General features: G+C 33.5%; 4 protein-coding genes across 13 annotated transcripts; 1 reads left to right on the forward strand and 3 right to left on the reverse strand.

Annotated features, from left to right (window-relative positions):
• Positions 1–22: 22 nt before the first annotated feature.
• LOC131672969 (zinc transporter foi) lies at positions 23–9,018 on the reverse strand. Of its 6 annotated transcripts, none has more exons than XM_058950559.1 (11): positions 8,056–9,018; positions 5,407–6,008; positions 4,466–4,539; positions 4,135–4,375; positions 3,817–3,986; positions 3,409–3,615; positions 3,185–3,317; positions 2,819–3,097; positions 2,564–2,740; positions 2,300–2,487; positions 23–2,208 (listed from the first exon to the last, which is right to left on the reverse strand). In XM_058950559.1, exons 2-11 carry the CDS (start codon positions 6,002–6,004, stop codon positions 2,062–2,064), a joined length of 2,214 nt encoding a protein of 737 aa, XP_058806542.1. In that variant the 5' UTR covers positions 6,005–6,008; positions 8,056–9,018; the 3' UTR covers positions 23–2,061. The 6 variants fall into 6 exon arrangements, with proteins under 6 accessions (XP_058806542.1, XP_058806541.1, XP_058806547.1 ...); XM_058950558.1 differs by lacking the exon at positions 8,056–9,018 and adding an exon at positions 6,973–7,895; XM_058950564.1 differs by lacking the exon at positions 8,056–9,018 and adding an exon at positions 6,973–7,893 and having other exon boundaries at positions 4,466–4,512.
• Positions 9,019–11,584: 2,566 nt separating this feature from the next.
• On the reverse strand, positions 11,585–13,298 carry LOC131673001 (large ribosomal subunit protein uL14). Its single transcript, XM_058950624.1, has 4 exons — positions 13,229–13,298; positions 12,921–13,004; positions 11,950–12,078; positions 11,585–11,871 (listed from the first exon to the last, which is right to left on the reverse strand). Exons 1-4 carry the CDS (start codon positions 13,239–13,241, stop codon positions 11,675–11,677), a joined length of 423 nt encoding a protein of 140 aa, XP_058806607.1. The 5' UTR covers positions 13,242–13,298; the 3' UTR covers positions 11,585–11,674.
• A 755-nt stretch (positions 13,299–14,053) lies between these two features.
• Positions 14,054–16,247, forward strand: LOC131673003 (metaxin-2-like). Of its 3 annotated transcripts, none has more exons than XM_058950629.1 (4): positions 14,054–14,185; positions 14,308–14,887; positions 15,377–15,514; positions 15,864–16,247. In XM_058950629.1, the coding sequence occupies exons 1-4, from the start codon at positions 14,140–14,142 to the stop codon at positions 15,898–15,900; spliced, it is 801 nt and encodes a 266-aa protein (XP_058806612.1). In that variant the 5' UTR covers positions 14,054–14,139; the 3' UTR covers positions 15,901–16,247. The 3 variants fall into 3 exon arrangements, with proteins under 3 accessions (XP_058806612.1, XP_058806613.1, XP_058806611.1); XM_058950630.1 differs by lacking the exons at positions 15,377–15,514; positions 15,864–16,247 and adding exons at positions 14,956–14,977; positions 15,058–15,161; XM_058950628.1 differs by lacking the exons at positions 15,377–15,514; positions 15,864–16,247 and adding an exon at positions 14,956–15,332.
• Positions 16,248–17,899: 1,652 nt separating this feature from the next.
• Positions 17,900–22,975, reverse strand: LOC131673002 (CTD small phosphatase-like protein 2). 3 transcript variants are annotated; one of them, XM_058950626.1, is made up of 8 exons: positions 22,253–22,556; positions 21,375–21,603; positions 21,167–21,304; positions 20,835–21,081; positions 20,148–20,728; positions 19,709–20,065; positions 19,523–19,618; positions 17,900–19,433 (listed from the first exon to the last, which is right to left on the reverse strand). In XM_058950626.1, exons 2-8 carry the CDS (start codon positions 21,582–21,584, stop codon positions 19,368–19,370), a joined length of 1,695 nt encoding a protein of 564 aa, XP_058806609.1. In that variant the 5' UTR covers positions 21,585–21,603; positions 22,253–22,556; the 3' UTR covers positions 17,900–19,367. The 3 variants fall into 3 exon arrangements, with proteins under 3 accessions (XP_058806609.1, XP_058806608.1, XP_058806610.1); XM_058950625.1 differs by lacking the exon at positions 22,253–22,556 and adding an exon at positions 22,860–22,975 and having other exon boundaries at positions 17,903–19,433; XM_058950627.1 differs by lacking the exon at positions 22,253–22,556 and adding an exon at positions 22,860–22,975 and having other exon boundaries at positions 17,905–19,433; positions 20,148–20,713.
• Positions 22,976–23,907: the final 932 nt, after the last annotated feature.

Here is a 23,907-nt window from a genome sequence, read left to right on the forward strand (position 1 = left end):
ATATATATACACATATGAAATGCAGTCGACTATGAAAAAGTAAGGGATATAATTACAACTCTAAAATTTATTCGTTATGTCAATAGATTTTTTGAACGTCTTATTTGTTGTCACGCATTTTTTTTTTTATTATAAAATATAGACATGACAGTAGTCATTCAATCTTTTTATAAGTATACCGAAAATATTCATATACTTATGTACAATTATGTGGTTTTCAATGTGAACAAATTTGATCACATAAATCATATACATAATCATTACATAACAATGCTGAATAGCCAGAAAATAAGTTGAGTGCTTGTTCATACTTTACAGCGATTGAGCGCTATTATTGCTGTTAACTTAATCCATTTAACTTTTAACTAACAATATTCTGCGTTATATTGAATAGTTGTATTTAGCAGGAACGTCAGTTAAAATTACTTAATGTTACACAAGTGTTCTGTAAATATTTCACTTTCATAACTTTCGTAATGAATTTTTTTATTACATTTTTTAAGTGTACGGAAAAGTGTTCAAATGGTTAGTAACGATGTATTTAAAAAAACTAGTCTAGAGATTGAAATCATATTCTTTGATTCACTTTTATATGCTGAAAACCAACAATTGATATCGATTTTATTTATATATATTTGAAAATAAGCAAAACTGTTTTTCACATTTTGTACATGCTTATTAAAAAGAATAAATTTAAATGATATAATAATAAAAAAACAGTGCCATTTAAACTCTTTGCCTTACAGTAATAAGTATGCTCATCATTTCTTCATGTTTGATTGATTTTAACGTTACTATACTGATTACTATTTGACATTCAATTAAAACTATTAAGTCAGGATTACAAAAAAATATTTTCAATACTCCGTGCGCAAAGTGCGTCTTTCCCGCACGCTCGGTAGAAAACGTGCGTTGAAAATCACACTTTCCACACGTCGTATAAAAAAATACGGTACGGCACATGTTCGGGAAAGAGTTTCTCGTTTCGTGTACCTTTCCATTCATACATTCCAAACGCTAAACCAGACAAGAATCTAATTTCCCGCACTTGTATCGTAATGTACTATTTCATTCGTAGTTTAGAATTCATTGAAGTACAGCAGAATTTTCATATTACATATGGTAATTAATAATTTAATGCATGAATTGTTCATCTGAATTCTGAATATTAGTGATGTCAAATAAATTCACTAGGTTGTCAAATTCCTTATTTAGTGTTTATATTTGTTTGGAATTCTACGATTTACAATTAGAGAGCTACTAACAATAACTAAAAAAACAATATGCCAACTCATTCAAACTGAGCTTGATTTCACTTAAATATTAATAATGAAAATTCAATACTGCAAACTTGTTTCTAAACTTTCTGCGTGTGATGTTCGTAATTGTTCCCATTCTAAAGCTTAAAACTGTTTTCCAAAGTTATAATTACTTTTAAAAAAATTAACCTAATTCTCAAATTCAATATATAACAATGATTTTTTCCAGGAAAATAAACAAATTTTATGACAATAAATAAATTGATTAATGACAATGAATAAAAATTCTTATGTTTCTAAAACATGTCCATTGATCAGTTTCAATGCATTCAAATAACAAAAAAATCATTATTTCAATATCCAAACAAACTAATTTCTTCTCTCGTTGTCTAAAAATAAATGATTTGAAATGCAATATAAACGGATTTTTCTATTATAAATTTTTCAATTCTTAATTTTTCCACGCTTACTAAAACTTACTGGATTTCACATGATTGATTCGCAACCCTAAAATTTAATTAAGCTTAAAATGCAAGCTGCGCAATTTTATACTAAATCTATTCGCGATTGTAGTATACACTATCCTATTTATTTCGATAGTAATCGCACGCATATGCACAAAATGAAAATTATTAATGTTTCTCAAACCGCACATTACTAGTTCTAGTCATCCAAACCAAAAATTCAAACTCTCACTCCAATTGTAATTGAACTTTTTAGGCTTCGAATTGACCGTAGTATTACATTGATAATTTGACTTATATATTACTTAATTATGTAAGTAAAGTCAGACTTGTTGGATTTAACTGTCAAATAACGTTTGGAGATCGGGTTCATAAAGCGCAATCACTAACATGATACCGAAACCAGTTATTAGGCCTCCTGCTTGCAAGAGAATTTGCCAGTGTGCACCATCCAAAATCGAGTGGTTAGAAGACAGTTCAGGAATCTTGTAAAGTAATAATAATTTTTTTTTAATTTTTTATTAATTTTGAAATACTACTAAAATCAATAATTATATTAAAAATGGTGCTACATACCATATCCACAAGAGCTATATATATAAACATTCCAGCTGCAGCAGCAAACATCCAACTGCTTGCAGCTGGGGTAGCACCGAGTAATACTCCAAATACCATACCGAACAGACAGAGTATTGAAGATAACAGATTATAGAAAATAGCTTGTTTGGCACTCATGCCCGCTTTTAATAGAACTGCAAAATCACCTAAAAGTATAAAGTCACCATTAAGTTCCGAAACCAAAGTCTAGAATTTAGAGTTCTTCTAAATCGTATTAAGTACCTAATTCGTGAGGTAATTCGTGGCAAAATACAGCAATGGTCGTGGAAAAACCTCCAGCAATATTTGCCGAAAAAGCAGCACCTATAGCCATGCCATCTGTAAAATTGTGCAAACCATCACCCATCACAACCATCCACGCTACACTTGACATTGAATCTGGGGTAGAATGAACGTGGCCTGAAAGAAAAATTATCAATTAAAATATACTATATCATTCAAAGATTGAGAACAGTTTTAAATAGAAATCAATATTACTATGTCCATGACTGTGGCCATGATGTTTACCCTCATGCTCCCTAATAATCACAGTATAACTTTCTGCTTCGTTCAATGGTATATCGGAACCATCAACAGCTTTTTTCGTATCGTTGATCACAGTATCATCAAGCTTCCAATCCTCATTACCTTTCTTCTCCATATCGTTTGACATTATTTTGTTCGAAACCGAATTACAATTTGTCGCATTGCAAGTTAAAGGCTTTTCCTCATCAATACTCTGTGGCTTTTCGTGATGATTATGTTGATGAAGATTATCTAGAAGACGAATAAAATAAAATAACTGAAGCGTTCAAATCACTTTTGATGATTGCCGATTAAACATTTACAGAAAATGACAAATACCTTGAGTTTCAGTTGCGATTTCTCCATAACAATACGGATAAGACGTAGAATATTTATGTTTGCACAACTTTTCACCGACGGTATTGCTGTTACCCGCATCGGACTCTCTTATGACTCGAGCGCGGTTGGGCACCTAACATTATTTCAAGACAGACAAAATTAATAATCGGGATCAAAATCAGGTACATTACGTTGATAAATATTTATAAAAACAAATATCTTACAACAACACTCACTTTACTTCGGCTCTGATTATACCTCCTCCATTCAGATATAATATTTAATACTTTTTCCGTAAAGAAAAATATAACTAAACCTATCATCGCTACAAAACCTTTCCACATGTTCGTGTTGTGCTCATCTTGACTATGACTTACTGATAAATGCGTGTGACTATTATCGTGCGAATGACTATGATGCGACATCATGGCCTAAAACAACAACAATTAGATGATACTGTACTTTGAAAAGTAAACAGTTTTAAAAAATTTTTCAAAGTCACATTTATGTACCGTAACGATCATGAAACTTTCAAAAGATGAAAGCTAATTTATGTAATTGATAGATGAACACCAATGGTGCTATAAATTTTAATAAAATAAATGGTGCTGTGAAAGATAAAAAATCCTTACGTGAGGTAACAAGTGTATGAGAGCATCACCACAAAGCGTACCAACAGCTAGTGCCACAAGAAATTGTAGCAGCTGGTGGTAATAGCTTTTACTCATCATCGGGATTACTGCAACTCCCAGAAGTCCACATAGACTTATAATGAGTATGCTGACCGTCGAGTATACCCATACTAAAAAATAACATTAAACATGTATATTTTTTGAGAAGTAAACAGAGAAAGAGATGATTCACGATTGTGTGAGAAAGGAAACCAGTTGCCGACAAAAATTATCGCTACTTCCTGCTATCAAAATAAAAAGAAGTAACGCATTTCACACCTTGAAACATGTTGCGCGTCCTATCGTTGCTGCTTTCCATTGCGGTACCGACATTACCGTGATTGATGACGGTTATGTCGTCGACCTGTATACAACCAGAAGTTGTCTGCTCGACCAGTTGATAAATCAGTGCTGGGCAGACTCGTTCGAACAGCCAGCTTGGTAGCTCCTTCGTGCTACTACCGTTCGTATAAACCTTGTCACCCGACAGACTACTCAGCAGTTCCCTGTTGTTCAAGCACTGCAACAATGGATAACAATTCACAAGATTATGTACCTTTCGCATGCCTCATCAGCCGCAATAACAAGTGACATTGAGAGATCAACTTACCCGCTGGTCATCAACACCCTTTCGTACGTGAGATTCCTTGATGTTGGCTGCAATTTTATGTAACATCGTTACATCTAATAATATGTAACGATGTTACATATTATTAGATGATGATGTTGTCGTCAAGGAAAAGATAAATAACTACGTTTACAGCCAAGGCTAGTTTTGTTCTCGTATTGCATCACTCGCAACAAACATTCAGACGCCAACAAATCAAATTAATTTTGACCATAATTTTAACCAAGTTGCACACATTTTAAATTTATCAGCGATAGCGCCGAAGAAGTTTTATGTATTACGAAAACGTCGACGAGATTTCAGCTCTTACCGATGCATATATAAAGCAAAGGCGATATTGTAACTGCGCGGATACAATCTACAAGAGGATATCAAAGCCTAGAATCGCGCTATTGATTAATTAACGACATCATGCATAAATACAAATGAACGAGAGAGTCTGTGAGAGGCAATTAAGATCTAAACAAAGTTACTATGCAGTCGCAGCGGAGCGCATATTCACGATTGATTTGGATTATAATCTTAGAAAGCTATATAGTATGTTGATCAAGTTGGCGGGTGAGTTCACGGACACTCCGAGCTTTTTTAAAGAACTGATTAGCGATTCGAGCAAGTCAATTGACGTTTCTTAGCTTCTCTCTCGCTCGTCTTGTCGATATCAATCGCTATCATTAAATCAACTCAATTAGTCAGCGTTTGAGCTTCGCATTCCACTATATCGGTCGCGATGGACGTCGATTACGATTCTTTTTAATTATTTCGTACAATTTGATGTTGAACATAGGGAGTGAAGTGTCCAAATAACAGTGTTATCATGCCATTGATTAAGCCAAGATGACATAATCAAAGAGACTTTTTGGCAGGTATGCAACGATTCTTCATTTCGCAAGATGCCAAATAAAGAGACGGCTATACTTGTTTACCTAATCTACTTCCTGATTGATTGCTGTTGATGCTGTGACTCTCCTGCTCACTGACTCTGCTTTCCAACTGGAATAGACCTATTTTTTTTAATAGCTTCTCAAAGCCCTCCATTGTCATGTGCTCGCCATTGCCATATTGTTGGAACAGTTTCATAGTGAAGTACTTCTCATTGAATTCTGTGCTCCGTTTAGCACGTGAATTTTTGGCATTTTTCGCACTTTTCGCGTTCATTGCCTGTAAGTCGTTCTGACCTAGCCTTTCGAGTAATTCTTGTCTTCTGGGCTCTTGGAGCTTTTTAATATGTTCTAAGTCAAGTTCTACACTATCACTGTTGGATTTTTCGATACTATTATGAGGCACTTTATGAAGTAGATTATCAGTTCTGTTATAGATTTTTTTTGACCACTCAGACACTTCATTTTTTATCCGATTGTCTAAGAAATGTTCACTGTCATCAGATGAATCTGTAGAATATTCCTTACTAGGAGGTGTTGTTTTTTGCACCATTTGTGACATTTTCATATGAGCCAGACATGGTGTGTGTGTTGCACAAAATAAACACACTACGCACATAGCCACAAAATGTGCCATCTTCATTTACCTACAAAAAAACAACATTATTAATTTTTGTATATTTTTCCATCTAAAATCTTAATATTTCGTTTTACGAATCTCATTTTTGAGTATCAATATCAGATCTTGAACTAGAATCTAAAAATAATAATTCATAAATAGAACAAGACGCTTACAAGAAGGATTGATGAGTTATAAGCAATTTACTCATTCAATTACAATCATCTGGAACATTCTTGATTAACGAAGAATCAGATTAGATGAAATTTTTACAATTATTACAAATGTAAACATAGAGCAAACATTTAGCTAAAACTGGAAAAATTGCACTTTATGCATTGTTCACATCAACTATGAAAATGACAATATTTCATGTGTCATGTAACTACATTATACAAATACTTGTTTGGAAGAATTGGAACCACAATAAACTATTGGACATTTCCAATCCAAATAATTAATGCCCTCGAAATAAAACGCTACGTAATAAAATTCTAAGTATTTTTTTGTCTGGATAACGACCAACCAGTATGCCGTCGTCTAGTTCGATTTAAAAACTTTCTTTAGCGTACAAATTTTGATTAGAAAAAAAATGTTCAATTTAAATCCTCATCTATCGTATTATCTCTCGCATTTCTTCGCTTTAAAATGCAGGCATCTACAAGGTGTAGTATCGGCGAGTGCCCGGCATCGATAATAAAGATTAACGACAAAAACACTGTTTACAAATAAACTACAAATTGAATAATCAGCTCTCACACAGTAAAGTAGAATAAAAATGCTAAAATGCGCTACACTAACGGTATTCCAGTTGGTCAACTAAAATCGCAGGTTTCTAAAAATACCGACAGCCACGGTTGCGGGTGGAGAGAGGATGCGTGTCTTCTCCAAAGCTTTGGCAAACAACTGGGCCAATGCGCGTAAATTTCACGAGCCTCACTCTGGAGCAAAATTCATGCTCTACAAATGTATTTGCGCAAACGCATACACACCTCGCTCTCACTCGTTTCTTTCTTTCCTTGAATCTCTCCTCTCCTTCGCTCTCCTCGCTCACGCCGTTTCTCTAACAAACGTCGCGTGGCATCTTCGTCGTCTGGGATCCTCTGGGGGCACGGTGTTACGGCGCCATAACCTCAAAATTCGCGTAATAAACACGACTTCCGTCTTGTACGGCGTAGCACACAAAGATATAACTACGGCGACTGTTGCTGCTGTGCTTGTGCTGGTCGCAGCAGCTTCGACCCCCGAAACCTCTTGCCGGCAGCAAGAGACGAGTTATGTTCGACAGCCGTCTGCTATCTGCGATTTTTCGCGACAGCTATGGAGGCGACTATATCGGAAATAGACGCGAGGGGGAGACAGCTGACGACGAACGACGTATTTTTAGCTGTCAAATAACGAGAAAAAAAGACTGTGACAACGACGTCGTCACCCCCGCGTACTCTCGACAAACGGGCACGCACACGTGATTATTTAAATCATCTACTGCTGCTGGTGAACGTATATGTAAGTTACGTAGAGGGGTGAATGGGAAAGGGTCAACCAGCGTGGATACCAAGAGAGCCTTTCTTCAATGCCGCACGAGAACGTTGGAATGCCATGATACTGCGATTTATTTCGGAGCGTACGACTAATTGAGAGAAAACGAGTTGCGCTTGTTTTTTTTAAATCGATGGTTGAATGGAGGGGAAAGTTGTCTGCTAAAAGTGTACATTACTACGCATAGTTGTCAACCTAAGATAATATTTATAAAGGAAACATTACTAATCGAGTCTATTTTTTTTACATCGACGAATAAGCAATTGAATCAGCATTTGTAATGTGTACGTGCATGCACCAAAACAGAATCGGCCATTAACTACTTATATTCAGCTCAGAAACTGATAATCACTAAAAATACTTGTAATAGTCATCGTGTCACTGATTGAACAATACATTTTATTCAAAGAGCAGCCACCCAGAAGTGACAAAGAGCAGCTAATGAAAAATCAAAATTTTGAAAGTATTTACAGCACATTGTCGCCGCTGAAACTTAAAGTACCCGCTGAATAATTTGTCAACAAATAGGTACTCACGCTGCAAGAGAGGCGCGCCACGCCTCGTCGCTGCCAAGAACTTAAGCACAAAAGATAAGTGTTTTGGTGTGCTCGACAGTCGAGCAATTTGAACGTTCACTGTACCGGCAAATGTACACGAGCTAGACACTTTGAAATGTTGCAAGTGTTTGCAAACACGAGTGAGTCCTTCCTTGCACCGGGAAGCGTGAAGTTGACTGGCGAGTCGTGGCAACGGCGCGGGAATATATGTAATCTGAAAATCACACGCTTCAACGCCGGCGAACTCCCTCCTCTCCCCTGACGCGCTCGTTCTCTGCAACAGGCCAGGCTCGGCGACGTGGAGTTTCGGTTGGTCAGTTCTTCGTCACTGTGATTTTTTTTTTCTTTCACCATGCGCGAGGCAGATTAATTGGTTGGACTTGCTGCTGTGGCTTTGCTACCGAAATCGTGCGACTTCATATTGTGTATTTGAAGAATATAAGAAAAAAAAATTTTTCTACGTTTAGTTTATTGTTTTCAAATGGCATGTGCGATGATCGACGATTGTTAGATTTTTAATCCTATCTGGCGCGACATTGCCATACCTGTGTGGAATATGACGTTGCTTTACCAAAAAACATGTGAAATAAATCTTTTAGAATTTTGTGATTCGAGAATATCTTTAAAATGCTCGAGCTTGGGACAATACGCCGAAAGCACGCAAGATTATTATCATATACTTACATTTGTACGTTCTATCAGCTATGAGCAATCACGGAATGCCCCATTCTCTCTTACATCAAATTTATAAGTAAACACTTTTATACTTTGTTGTAATACCTCTAAATATCAATTTTACTCATATAAAAAAAATAAAGATACGATAAGTATTAATCGAACAAATTGAAATCGGTGTTTCCCATGAGAAGTACGTACAATCGTGCTGTTTTTTATTTACAAACTCGAAATACTTTGTCTATATCTATTTGTTCTTAAAAAGTGTAATTTTGATTATAGATGTGCAACTGCTTTTTTGACAATGGATTGTTCAATAGTTGCGATGATTGTATTAATCAATCAATATTGTTGATGATAAAAAAAATAGTGAAACACTTATAAAAATATTATAAAACAGATTTGTCCTCGTTATTATTTTGTCCTTAAATTACTAATTTATCACCTTAGAATAATTTTTTATTAATGTTTGTTTTACATCATTTTTCTTAAAAGTGTGTTTGACAAAAATAAATTAATACACGCTTCAAACGATTTATCAACAAGATAAAAGTATATGCAAGCTTTAATTGCCAAAGACTTGCAAATTCGGAAAATCAATGGAACATTTAAATTATTTACGTAACACCTAACATTCTTCTTTGAAAACATTAGTTTACACTGGAAAATTAAAAAATGGATGGACATATCTCACGTTAAAAACGATTTTTTTTAACGAAATCAGCAATTCTTTACGTTTTCTAAATAATGTTTTCGTAATGTTTTTTGTGTCATTCGGATTTATATCTCGTTTTTTAAAACACCGGCTCAAATCTTTCTTCCGCTGTCTTTTCTTTTTAGAACAATTTTTTAATCATTTGTAGTTTTTGTCATTTCGTTTGAATATGGGTGTTTCATTGTCACGCCTGAAATGTAACTTATTCAGGTCTTATTCCTTTTCCTTCTATGGATACTTTGTCTCTTCCACAGAATTAAGTCATAAAACAGCAAATTTAGCACGTCTTTTTCAATTGCATTCCATGATAAAACTTCGGCACAATTCAACTAAATTTTTACATTAGATCGAAGGAAACGGACAAACACGCGGGCGACGATAACAGGGGCGTCACATGTAAAAAGCGATAGTCCGGCGTTTATTTGGGATGCCAGTGTGGAAAAGAAGAGCGTATGTGCGTTTGTAATTAGCCGCAGACATAATAATCAAACATACCGATCTAATTTGCCATGCAAATTTTTGAAGCTCATAGAACAATTTTGAGAAAAGTAAAAAAAGTGCTGAATATGTTCCACGGTAGTTGTGTTAAAAAATCGAATATCCATCGACTAACGACTACCAAATACATTGACAAATTATTCGATCGTCATCAATTATACGTTCAAGGTCACAAGCGTGGAAAAAAAATTCAACAAACCTGCCACGCGACTCGTGAAATTTGCAATCGCAAGTCTATTTTAAACTGACACCAATAATGCAAGTTCCTGATCACCCATTTTTTCTTATCACTCTCCGAACAAAGAATCTAATGTCGATGTGCAGAAAAAAAACTGTCGGCAAAAGCCACAAAACGCGTGAGAAAAATAACACAAGTATAAAAAGATCACTAACGCCCACCTCTCGGCTCCTTGAATTTTTCCAGCAAACAAAACAAAAAGAGCCGGTTATTCTAGGAAGTTAATGCGCTCGCACGAGCGATAACAATGGATCGATCTCCGTGTAATTGTTATTTGTCCGTAACTGCAAGGGAATTAGCGTGCAAGAGGTAGGCAGCATATATTACAATTTTTATTGGTAAATTGGTAAAATATAAATAAAATTGAAAAGAAATAATATACACGTGTATCGAGAATCGAGTGCGCATAAGTATGGAATACAGATCGGAAAATCGGTAATGAACGTCTCTAGAGATTTATTATTCTCACTATTGAAGTGTTGTTATGCAATTAATGATTTATTCATTAAACCGCGCTATAATTGTTACAAATAAATCTGTCGTTGCCTTCATAAACCAGGCTTGAACACACAAAGAATTATCAGCTTTCAAATGTACTATAAAATATTTACTTAAGGTACAAATTCATGAATTCTGTTAGTAATGAAGTAACGAAAACTAAATACAAAATAGTACTTTTATAGTTTGAAAAATTCGTGGCTTGATACAGGTACGTTACAATTGAAACAATTACTGCAGTGTCGGCAGTGACTCAGTGGTATTAAGCTTTTTGCATGCATTTTGCATGAAGGTAAGCAAATGACTCTAATTCTAATCAGATAAGAGTGAGTTTCTAATGTAACATTAAGTTTCTTTACTTAATCCAAATTACCTTGATACATTGACAAAGGAACCTGTCAATTATCAACTATTTTCTTTTTTTTAATATATAAGATTCTTTATTTCACGTAGTGTTTTTGTCATATTAAATAATAAATAATAAATGTAAATTTTATTTAGTCAAATCGATAGTTTAAAAAAAATGTAGATAAGAAGTATCGGCATGTTTGGAAAAAAAGTCGATAAAATGACCAGCCTTCCGTGACGTATAATTAACAAGGAAACAATCGTACGAATTTTTTACATTTCTTAATAACTATATAATTAGGAAGTAAAGAATATGTGACTAATCATATTTGCAATATACATTTGAATTTTATGGTTTGCTTGTTATTTAGGTCAATGTTTCGTCGGTGGTCTTGGAGATATTAAATGTTTTAAAGCGTGGAAGCTTGCTAATAAAATTAAAGTTAATTTTCTTCTATACGAATTATTTAAGCAAAAAACATTTCTTCGTTTTTTTGTTAAAAAACTAAAAAATTTTTAATGAGTATTAATTAAAAATATGGTATGGTCAACAATTGAATAACAAAAAATTGCTGAGCACAAGCCTAGGATTGTTTTATTAAGGGTAAAATAGTATAAATAATAGATTAAGCGATACTGCTAGCATTGGATGCAATCCTGGGCCATAAATCTGCACATTCTTTTGCAACTGGACCTGTTATCGCTGAACCCTTCATTTCACCCTTATTGTTAACAATGACGCCTGCATTGTCTTCAAAGTATATAAACACTCCATCCTTCCTGCGAAATGGTTTCCGTTGCCTGATCACCACTGCAGGCATAACTGTCAATCAAATTATTATTATTATTCTTTTTTGCATTCTCTTCCAATTAATTTTGTAATGATATCATTTTTACTTACCCTTTTTTCTGAGTTCAGGTTTTCCTTTCTTGACTGTAGCAACCACCATGTCACCTGATCCAGCTGCTGGTAGACGGTTCAGGCGACCCTTTATACCTTGTACAGCAATGACATATAAGTTTTTGGCCCCTGAAAAAATATGAATGTGTAAGCTTAGTTTTTATATTCAAAAATAATTCTTTCATATTACTACTACCAATTAATTAACAAACTGTAAAATATTTTGATTACTTTTCTTCAAAACTCTAGTTAAGTCACTTGAAAATTGTATATTTTCAAATTTACTTTTCCCCAAATATGTTCAAAGACAAAATAAAAAGAATCAACATTTGTTATTTTGGTATATTATTACAAAAAAATATTCAAGTGATGAAAAATTTAATCAATGCATAAGTATTCTTTTAATTTAAAAATATGACAGCTAAAAAAAATATTAATACAAATTAAGTTTTTAAAAAATAAACTTTAAATAAAATATTTATTTTATTTAGTCAATTCTAATGAAGAGAAATTGTAGAAAATATACCTAAAAAAATATCTTCTAATTGAATCAAATAGAAAATTGTAGTATAATCAGCTAAAAACTTATTCAATGCACTTATTTGATAATCTGTTCTACAGAATTATATTATTTAAAGAACTTATACCTATTAAGGCTGTTTGTTTATTTATTTTTCATGCAAAACATTTAAGAAATAGTCATAACAAAATTAAATAAATTTTATATAGTGAAGTTGAACACTGTTGTCCATTATAAAGAGCTAAGAAAATTAAGTCTTAATTTTGACGCTGCACTGCATGTTGCCAAAAGCTCAAAGCAGATAAAGTATGTTTTAAAACAAAGCAGAAAATAATCTTTCAGTAATATAATAATAATAAACTATACAGTATACCCCTCAACCATGCGTCTACCTTTTGAGGTTAAAGACACGTACCCAGGATAGATAAAAAAATTACTGTTAACAACTTACCAGTGTTATCAGCGCAATTCATCACTGCTCCCACGGGTAGACCCAGGGATATCCTGAATTTGGCTCCCGCCGAACCACCACGTCCTTAAAACAGAAAACCACATTATAACTTGTTATAAACATACTACAAACCGACATCGTCACTTTTTGCGAGTCTATTTTCACACAATTATTGGCACTCGAGGAAAAAATTTTTATTGAAACACATAAATCAACGCTTGCAATTTTATAAAATAATCGACTCAAGCTTTATTTGGTTGATTTGAAGTTGATTCCAATGGATATCACGAGCTCTTTCAACCGCTTACCTCTCTTCGACATCTTGACGACTTTGAAAGAGAGTGTTCAACACGTCCGTGAAACATCTATAAGCGCTCGTCGCGCACAACTCGCGCGCCGGCGCACTCTTCTCCGTTTCCGGTTTTGCCGCTAAATTATAATAGCTCTTTAAGTTTATTTTTTAATGACAATTAAATTCAACAAAATTGTCGTAGAATCCAAGAAAATTACACTTTTTTTCAATACTTTCAACTATAAAAAAGACCTATAATGACGAAATAACAAATGAAAATACACTTTCAGTTACTTTTCGAGAAAGCGGTTTTTTTTTTGCAGCTTTTTGGCTGAATATTTTATCAAAATTAACTGGTAAACGCATTAATTAAAATGTTTCAAGAAGAATTAGAAAATTTTCAAAATTATGAGTGGATCGATGATCATGTACCTTTACAAACTCGAATACTCGACTCCTTATATTCGAGTTTGATAGAGCTGGAGGTTACATTTTGTTTGTCTATTTGTAATTTTTGATATCTACTTCAATCGATGATTAATAAATAATTGTAATATCTTTTAATAATATTTCAGAATGATCCTTTGAAAGATATACGTAAAATTGTAACTATTTGCGGAGAAAAATGTATAGATATCCATCGTAAGTTTCTTTTATCTTTAAAAAATAATTATAAATCTTTAATCTTGTTAAAAAAATAGTTTACTTCAATTACGTAAACTGATAGTTCCCACCAATGCTTAATAAAATACTTATGACCGGATATAAAAAAATTGGTATACTTAATTTTTTTTCAAAACATGATGTTTTTCTTCTGCACGTTACTATTGTGAGCAGGAGTCACGAGTTCGTCTGTTTTCTCGCGTCGGCTGGTTTATAGCGTGAAGAAAACATTGATTTGTATGGTATAAACAATCATCGATAAAAATGCAAAACTCAACGTTACTAGAACCATGGGATGTTGATATAGGAGGTGCATTACAGTTGAAAAACTTTATATATCTTGTTGACATTTACATATCCATCTATTTTCCTAAAAAGCTAACCTCAGTTTACAAAAAAAAGAGATATTACTTAACTTGTTTGTTGTTACAGCGCAAGAATCATGGCCACAACCAATTCAGCTGTACCAGCCTTACGAAGTAGAACAAATTCTATTGCCTGACAATGCGAATTGTTTGGCTGTTCAAGCATATCTGAAAATGTGTAATTTGGAGTTTCAAATCGAGCCTCGGTGGAATGCTGAGTACATGTCACCCTCAGGAAAAGTTCCTTTTATCAAATGTGGTGCATTTATTGTCCCAGAATTTGACAACGTCGTTGCATTTATATCAAATAGAGGTTCAAGTTTATCTGAAAGTCTGAGTAAAGAAGATAAAGTCAACTTAAGAGCCTATACGTCATTAGTCAATAATGTTCTCTATAATGCAGAACTTTATGTTTGTTGGTGCCATGATGAAACGTACAAAAGTATCACAAAGGAGAGACATGGAAGTGTTTATCCTTGGCCTTTAAATCACCTATTGAATTGGCAGAAAAAAAATCAAATAACAAAAAAACTAAGCATCCTGGGTTGGGCTCACAAGTCATTGGAGGAAGTCTTTGAAGAAGTTAATAAATGTTGTGAAGCACTTTCAGAAAGGTTAGAAGACAAGATGTACTTTTTTGGTGACAAGTAAGTACAATGATATTTGATTTTATACATATCTTTCATCATTAATAATTATCATTTTTCGTTTCAAGTCCTAACGAACTAGATGCTTTGGTATTTTCCCACATCCATATCTTAACATTAACAAGAAATCTTCCAGCTCCTATACAATACATTGCCACCATTATTCGTAGATATCCTCTTCTTATTGATCATGCTTACTCCATAAACAAATGTTATTTTAATCGCACTCCTAATCTCAGTATTGATAGTTTTGAAGTGTTGAAATCTTCCTCAGAAGAATCTATAATTAAAGAAGATAATGGCTATGACTATATTGATGATATCCTACGTCCTTGTCTCGTTGATTATTAATAAATTAATTTTTGCACACCTTGTCCATCTCTAATAATATCATGTATTATGTCTAAATTCCTTGTAATATGTTGCATGTTAATATAATATTTTGCATTCAAAAGTTACTGTATTCATTTTTGTTTTGAAATCCCACAGACCTAATGAGCTGGATGCCCTTGTATTTGGACATATATTCAGTATTATAACAACACCTCTGACTAAGGACAATGCTTTGGCCAATATTGTAAAAAATTATCCAAAGCTCATCAATCTATGTAAAAGCATCGAGGATAGGTATTTCCGACGCGACGAAGAATAGAAATTGCTTGCCAGTTTGAATTTTAGGTGCATTGAAATATGCTTTACAAATATTGAAGAAACCAAATTTTTTTGCTATGCTGATACAAAAGTTAGCGATTCTTTAGTCCAACGTACATGTTGTGTGCAATAATAGCTTAAGTATTGACGTAAAAAATTATAAAGAACATCATACAGACCTGAAATTCAGACGGCAATGTTTTAGTCTTTGATAGATCACCTTACAATTGATTGAAATTGTTATTTTTGTGATTCAGAGTTTTGTTGATTACTTTATGTATTATTTATAATATATAATATTTGACATAAAATTCACATGTTTCAGAATCATTTCACCTCATGCAATTGATCGAGTAGTATAACACACAGAAATACGCTGGAGGCTAGAAATGTGTAATGCATCAATCTTTTTTTTGGGAATACATGCCAGATGTATGTGAAAGTTTTTCAGAAGAGAATCAGCTTTGCTTTTATTTTAAATTTGCACTTGAAAAAAAATTCAATGTCGTTTCAAACAAAATTTGAACAAGTACCTGCATACTGTTTAATTGCACTTTTAGAGTAAGATCATATTTATATAATTGTCATTTGATGCCTTCATGATCTGAAGTATTGATGTTTTTGTACACAAATTATTCTCTAATATATTTTGATATTCCGATATTTATACTTGCTGTACATAGCAGTGGTTTGAAAGCAACCCGAGATTTTTTTTATATTGAAATATAGATCTATAGAAAAGTATCATTTTGTTTTTTGTGTAACGGATGCAAAAGTGGGTACATCCTGTTTCCTAATTTTATCCTACAATATTTAATAATTATTACTTACTTTTCTTACCTCCAGCAAATCAAATATAATAAAATAAATAAAAAGGTTGTAGTAATAAAGAACTACAAATCACTTTAGTTTGAACATTTATTTGTAAATTGTGTGGAAGAAACTTCGAAAACAATCACATTAATTATTTTTCAGATTTAATTAAAATATAATATTCGCTCTAGAAATGAAGTAAAATAACATTCCTTTCTATATAATATTTCTTCTCATAAATTTCCAAATTGAAGCGCAAATAACATCCAACTTTTGTCAGGTACAATTTGAATTTAATTACACTTTAGCAACATTTTCTTCGCTTCATTTCTAAAGTGAAATAGATTAAACTATCAAGTGAATGTTGTTGAGCATTATAAAATTTGCAAGATACTGTGCGTCGTCGGAAATGCCTAACGGAACTGTGAAAAAACAAATTGTAAGTTAAATTTGTTAATTTGTTTTGTTTCTTTCATTATTTCGACGGTTTACACATAACAGTTCACGGAGGTACAATCGAACTATGGTCTGTGGAAGCTACTTTACAATATTATTGCATTATAACAAGCTATATAAATGCTTAAAGTATTGAACGCCGCCTAAATTAACGCACACTAGCACCCATTTACAATTTGGATCTGCATTCTCTTGATTATTTTGTCGTTAATTTTGATTAGCTCTTCTCGTTTTGTTCGTATTTTCATATAGTTTTTTACTTTGCGTGCGAGCGAATTATTAACTTTGTAATAGGTGAACTTATGCCTTTATACAATTGATTGATTGCCAATAATTATGAAAAAATAATAGATGTATACGTAACTAGTTTGAAAAAGTAGATTCTTCTCTCGTGCAAGATTTCACATTTGAGTGAAGCGAGGCTGGAAAGCACATCAGACGAGAATCTTTTTTCCGAACAAGTTAGATATGGTATTTTTCGAAACAACGCGTTGAAAGCGCAATTTGAGCACAAATGTGATTTCTGTCGAGTGCGTGGCAAGACATTTTCCGCACAGCGTGTTGAAAAAAGAACTATTTTTTCAAAAAACATGATTAAAATGAGAATAAATGTTGTAAATAAATCGTTATTATAAATTGTAAAAAAGCCTATATTATAATAAAATCGACTAGTCCAATAATTGGGGTATGATACAATAATCTTAATAAACACATAAGTTAATTAAAATATCAAATAATGAAACAAGGATTTTACTTGAATTCATTATAATTAAATTTAAATAATTTTTGCGCTGAATTTTTCGATTTTCATTATTGAGCTGTAAATTCTCAAGTATTAATTAGCAATGAATATTTTTCATGTATAAATACTATGTTAGATGTATATTGTTTTAATCTATTATTAATTTTCCTTTTATTTAATAACAACAGTTTTTTAAAAGATGCTTAAACTTAAAATTTTACATCATTTGTGTCTAATAATGCAAAGGAGATAATCAGTGAAGTTTGATAAAAATAATTGGTTTTAAATTTTCCAATAAATTATATAACATAGGTATATTTTATTTTATTTATACAATAATTTTCTTCAAAATACTGATTAAAATGTGGAACAAATTAAAAGTAATTGTTAAAAAAATTGGCCTTATAAAACGTAATTATCAAATTTATAAAGTTTATAAAACAGATAGCGTATGCTATCGTGTATATTGTAAATATTTTTCAATTTCATTTATTTTCGTAACAAAAAGTATTACTTGGTCTTGTAAAGCCTGATGGGCTTCATAAATATGATTTATTTCTTTTCATGGAATCACTAAAATTTGTATCATACCAAAATATGAAAGTTCAATCGATTTAAATGTATTAAAATCTTAATTTTGATCGTAATAACTACATTATGTATTACGTATTAGATTTAAATCTTATTTTTGTACTTAAGGCATATCATTTTTTCAGTGTGGTTTAGTAAATTTTAACGCTTGTAACATTCTCCGTTGTTAGCGCGCTAGTGTGGGAGACTAGCAAACGGAGTTTTATTAACATTAATAAATGGATGTCATCGTAGACAAATAAACTACGATTTTATGAAATTTAAAACGATATCTTTCAATTAAAAAGTCTATTAAACACAAAAAGTTGTGCACTTGTACAGTAAAATGTAACTTTCGATGAAATTTCATTCAAAGATTTTGTTACTTGAAAATAATAATAAATGGCCATAAAATAAAGTTATAAAAAACGTAAAAAATATGAAACCAAAAATTACTACAAAATTTCATTACTTGGCATTAATTCATTTGCGGTTTTGACATTCAACTTGTTTTTCCAAAACATTCCACTGCATAAACGTTCAACATGATTTCCAACTATGAATCAATAGGATTTCATATTCACTAATACAATCAATGTAAAAAAAGTAGAAGCGCCTCAATACTTGGAAAGGCATTAATCTATGTACAACGTTATAACAATTTATAACTAATATAGATATGAAATATAAAACTACTAAAATGATTTAAATATTTAATCTAAAAGTCTTTGAAAAATATAAAATTTGTGACTTTTCTCGAATCGACCGTTGAGTGCAAGTACAAGAATATTAAAGTAAAAAAGGAAAATCAATTAATTCCTCGTTTTAAGGCAAAAAATAAAATAAAATAAAAAAGAAGTGAAAAACAATCATGTAAATGGAACATGGAAATTTCTATTAAACAAGAAATCTTCAGTAATTTCTAAATTAGTTACTGAAAATTTCAAATACATTTAATACCATGATTCACTTACAGGATATTTTAGTGTATATATATATATACGTACATGTATATAGATATACTTTAAGCCATCTGGGCTTTCAATAGTAATTTTAACTTCATATCATTCGCACGATTATCCAAACGTTATCGCCAATCATACGCGTAGGGCAGAAGTGTGCTTTCATAACAGGACCGCCTATATATTACTATATTTAACGTATGTGAACGACTTATTATCGAACTACATCGGAATGAAAAATCTTCATTCACAATGTAGTCGACACATTTATGCTGCTATCTTATAATTAATCTGATGGTAAAAAACTGAAGAGCCGAAACTGTTCCCTGATTCGCGGTCGAACGTCTCCTCCCTAGAATTAGACATTTAAATTATAATAATGAAAAATGCTTATTACGATGAGAAAGTAAAAAAAAAATTTTATTAAAGCTGCTGACTTACCCAATGTACTAAGTTTTCCAAAAATGGTACCAGTTTCATTAATTCGCTGTCCGATCGATCTGCGAACCAACTTTCAATTGGAATACCATTTTCCAGCTGTAAATAAAAAACGTTAAGTCATTACTCATAGGAATAAAATAATGATTATCTGTTTTTTATCTTAAATCACTGAAACATTTCTGTTACCTGGTATCCAAATGCTTGTGGACTATTATCAATGATCACAGTTTTTGATAAGTCCCTTCCCAGAATAGACAAATCCTTAATATAATTGCCATTCACGCACACACAATGCTCACGAAACAACCGGTACTTGATCAGCTTTCTCGTAGGATCCAACAAATTCATCAATTTGTTCGCGTAGACACGCTTACTGGCTGTAAATAGGATTACTTCATACAATGAAGACACGTGCTCGAGAAACTCGCGGAAGAATGGTCTTGTTCTAACGAAGACTGTATACGTAATATTTTGGAAAACAACTGGAAAACGAAATGATGCATCTGATAGCTCTTGCAGACTGCAATGTACTAACGTTTCGTCCTGCAATAGAGACGAAAAGAAAATTTATTAATGTATTTATATTTAAGATTGAGAAAGAATGTTTTATAAAAAAACAACTTACCAAATCTAGAACCAAACTGAATTCTGGACTGCTTCTTGTTTTCAAAGGAAGTGCTGGACATCTTGCCCTCATTGCTGCTGTTAAAGGTGGCAAATGTTTGATGAACACATAAGGATCAAACGAATCTCGATCATCTTGTACATTTGTGACCATGTTATCCACATCACAGCTCTCGACGACTTCTTCGCTACTGACTTCAATGTATTTAACTCCCTCGTATCCTACATTGATATTTTCAGAATTACACTTCTCATGAACGTTGCCATTTGAGTCTGGCTGATTCAAGTCTGTCACGTTAACGTTGGATAAGTCATTATACTTTGAAGAGGAGTATGCCAAAGTAGACTCATAATTTGAAGGATCACTCTCGAGATTGGTATACTGAAGTTTCGATACATCATCATTATTCTCGTTATTGTTGATGTAGGAATCGTCGTTTAGGTAGTATTTTTGGGTAGTATAAGTCAGACGACTATTGTAAATTGAAGTTGAGTGCATAACACTGTAGTGTTCATCGCAATGGTCATTTGGTGTACAAATTGCTGAATAATGTAGGGAGAGTAAATCTAAAATTGGAGAAACTGACATGTAAAGTTAATTAAAAATGACACATCTAAGACGTCTATAATTAAGGCATAAATTAATGTTTACAGCAATTTTTGTTTATTGAGCATGAAAATTTCTTACCTGAATGTCTATTTCCTTCCTCATCTAATAAGTATGAAAAATCTGGTTGGATTGCTTCTGTTGGTTGGGGCATGTAATCACTTATAGAATTAATAGATGGCGGTCGAAGATTAAAATTATCAACCGGTGTTGAAGAGCAAATCCCTTCTGGAATATTAAGTGATGGAGAATAAAGTGGTATTGTATCTAAATCCCAATTTTCCTTGGATTCTTCAGATACTTTTGAAAGATCAGTATTTTTAGGTGGCTGAAAAAAAGAAAAATTGTTAAGTTATAAAACTAATAGTCACAAACGAGATAAAACAGTTCCAATAAGCAGACAAGCATCTTACAATTAATGTATCTTTTGGTATCACGCGATTTAGTGGAGTTGATGTGACCATTGAGCGCTTTATACACTTTCGTCGACGAGGTACCTTATTCCGAATGGGTGACGACTTTGCATAGTTCAAAACGTTTTCCTTACATGCCTGTCGGAAAAAATATTATTAGTAACTATCAAACGTAAAGATATTGATCAGTGTAATGCAAAGAACATACTTCTTTTAATAAATTTGGCGAACGTCGTCTCCAGCGTGATAATCTACCGCATTTGCTTGTAGTATGTACCCGTTGATTACTGTTGTTGATGGCTGGTACTTTGCGTACAAAACCTCCTTGGACTCGCCGACCAGAGCTTTTGGATGCAGATGCAGTAGAACCCAATCGGCCACGTAGCCTTCGACTTACATGTTCACTTCGCAGCCACATTATACTCTATTCAAATATCCTGTAAATACAATATTTGCTTAGAGATTCCATATTAACTGTGTTGTATAAATATATAAAACCGTATATCATTACTGAGTTAAAATAGTACACAATAACATAATTCAATTATTTGAAGTAAGTACAATTTAGAATTACATCAGTTATAAGTATAACTAAGCATGTAGGCTAAAAATATTCCAGTACTGAGCTTATTAACCAATTTAGAAAGATTGTATCTATAGTTAAATGCTCCATTTGCTTTATTTAAGGTTTGGTTTAACTCTATTGATCATTTAGCAATTGTAAGTCTAAATCAACAATTATCTGGTTATTGTAAAATGAAAATTGATTGTTGCTAAACCTTTTAATATCTAAACAATTTGATACTCAAATGGTATCAAATTAATCGACAGTAAATAATTCATGAACAATTCAATAACGTAATACCAACGATTCGACTAAACGCGGTGTGTATACCACCACCCGAGTGCAACAACCACGGTAAACGAAGCCGCGTATCAAAACACACAAACACGCATGCACACAGAAAACCGGAGCACGTCATCAGGTAACATACACAATCAATTGTTATAAAACCGATACAGCGATAGACGCATCTTTCGGAGTAAGCTTATTTGAAAAGAAAAAAATGCCAAAAAGCACCTTACACTCAGTGTGTGATCGATCCATCGCAGCTATACGCACGCAACAAACACAAACAACGCGAGTGCACATCACGTCTCCCTCTCTCTTTCTATATCGTTACAGAGAGCGCGCGCGGGAAAAACTTTCTCGCGTGCACTTACACACGAACATGCTGAACACGAAGTTATACGTCTTGCTCGGTCGCGCGCGAGGGCGTATACACTCTGTCTCTTTCCTGCTCACACTCTCTCGATATGCGTACGTGCATCCTACACAAACGTCGTCGCCGTCAACGTCGTCGTGTGTAGTCGCGGTATTATATTGATTTGCTCTGGCGGCGCGCGAACAGCACCTCTCTCGTTCGCTTGCTCTATCTCTCTCTCCTATGCGTCTAAAGTATACCTATCCCATTCGCGTATGTGTATATATATATATATATATATGTGTGTGTGTGTGTGTATATTTTATCTTATACACACTACTTCTAAAAAAACCAAGTGACGTAACAGACGCACAATAGTACACCACGCACGTACACATGAACAAGATAAACAATCGTTGGCGACCGGCTTGCGTTTGTTGTTGTTGATCAAGTTGCCAAAGAACGCCGACACACTGCATCATACTTACCATTGCGAGCTCGCTGTCTTTATTTTTTCTCTTTCATCGGCGGCTCACCGTTGTACTTTTACTTGCGATCGCGCGCTCTCGGGTGATACACAGTGCACACTCGCGCCGTTCAAAACTACACACTGACTGCGCCTCACCTACACGCATACTTCTGTACTAGGCTACGCGGCGCTGTTGTAGCGCGTGTGTGTGTATGCTATCGGTAACATTCTGTCCTTGTTGGTGCGGCTGTGTGGCTTTGTCTCGCTTCGATTCTCGCGGTCTCGCACGAGCAAACGTCGCCGCAATGTGCCGCGCGTCGCCACCATCACTCGTGCTCTCTCTGTCTCACTCTTCCAAACCTTCATATTTACAAGTAAACATGGCGCCAAGTAGCGTCTTATCCCGCGGTTTACTTTTGTAATAATTTGAGAGAGGACAACTAATGTTTTTGACAGGTGATGCCACCTCTGATTGATGCATCGACGATGATTTGAGGATTTTAAGAGAAAGGACCAAGATTTTCTAAGTATAACGGTGATTTCGAATATTTATATTAACGAACTTACTAGTATATTGTTGTCATTTGACGCGAGTAGTTAGCGCGAGTCCGTTTTCGCGGGAAAAATGAAATTCGAAGCTACGCTTGCGAATAGTTGAATTAAATTTGTACGCCACTTAAAAGGATAATTGAAATGAAACGATTATTATGTTGTATGTAATCCTTATAAAACTTTACTGATAGCGAACTTGGCTTATTAATATGCGACCCTACTATTGCAACTCAGTCTCAACTCGCACCAGGTGCAATGTGTACTTTGACTGGAACAATTAAGGGATGTAGCGGGTGAATAAGCGTGTGAATAAATATTACACTGGCATGTCAATCTTTGGGATTGATGGGAATTCTATCAAGAAAATTATTGTGTAACTCATTGTCAGTAGCTCAGACAATTAACCGTTCAACAAATCGACCTATCCCAACAAGCGAATCTTTCGTGAATAATCACAAAGACGACCTTCATTTATTTTTTGTTATTATGGATTTTTATTGTATCTTGATAGGCGC

The sequence above is a fragment of the Phymastichus coffea genome, unplaced genomic scaffold, assembly GCF_024137745.1.
Source record: "Phymastichus coffea isolate CEN01 unplaced genomic scaffold, Cenicafe_Pcof_1.1 PCOF00164, whole genome shotgun sequence".
Classification (NCBI taxonomy): Eukaryota; Metazoa; Arthropoda; class Insecta; order Hymenoptera; family Eulophidae; genus Phymastichus; species Phymastichus coffea.

Coding starts and splice junctions, on each gene's coding strand:
- LOC131672969 (XM_058950559.1), bottom strand. CDS start 6,004: ATGAAGATGGCACATTTTGTGGCTATGTGCGTAGTGTGTTTATTTTGT. Junction 4,376..4,465: donor AGGGTGTTGATGACCAGCGG/GTAAGTTGATCT, acceptor CCATTGTTGCAG/TGCTTGAACAACAGGGAACT. Junction 3,616..3,816: donor TCATACACTTGTTACCTCAC/GTAAGGATTTTT, acceptor TTGTTGTTTTAG/GCCATGATGTCGCATCATAG.
- LOC131673001 (XM_058950624.1), bottom strand. Junction 12,079..12,920: donor GAATTGCGCTGATAACACTG/GTAAGTTGTTAA, acceptor ATATTTTTTCAG/GGGCCAAAAACTTATATGTC. Junction 11,872..11,949: donor ACCTGAACTCAGAAAAAAGG/GTAAGTAAAAAT, acceptor TTTGATTGACAG/TTATGCCTGCAGTGGTGATC.
- LOC131673003 (XM_058950628.1), top strand. CDS start 14,140: ATGCAAAACTCAACGTTACTAGAACCATGGGATGTTGATATAGGAG. Junction 14,186..14,307: donor ATGGGATGTTGATATAGGAG/GTGCATTACAGT, acceptor TTGTTGTTACAG/CGCAAGAATCATGGCCACAA. Junction 14,888..14,955: donor ATGTACTTTTTTGGTGACAA/GTAAGTACAATG, acceptor TTTCGTTTCAAG/TCCTAACGAACTAGATGCTT.
- LOC131673002 (XM_058950626.1), bottom strand. CDS start 21,584: ATGTGGCTGCGAAGTGAACATGTAAGTCGAAGGCTACGTGGCCGATTG. Junction 20,729..20,834: donor GGAAGGAAATAGACATTCAG/GTAAGAAATTTT, acceptor TTTACATGTCAG/TTTCTCCAATTTTAGATTTA. Junction 20,066..20,147: donor TCAGTTTGGTTCTAGATTTG/GTAAGTTGTTTT, acceptor TCTCTATTGCAG/GACGAAACGTTAGTACATTG.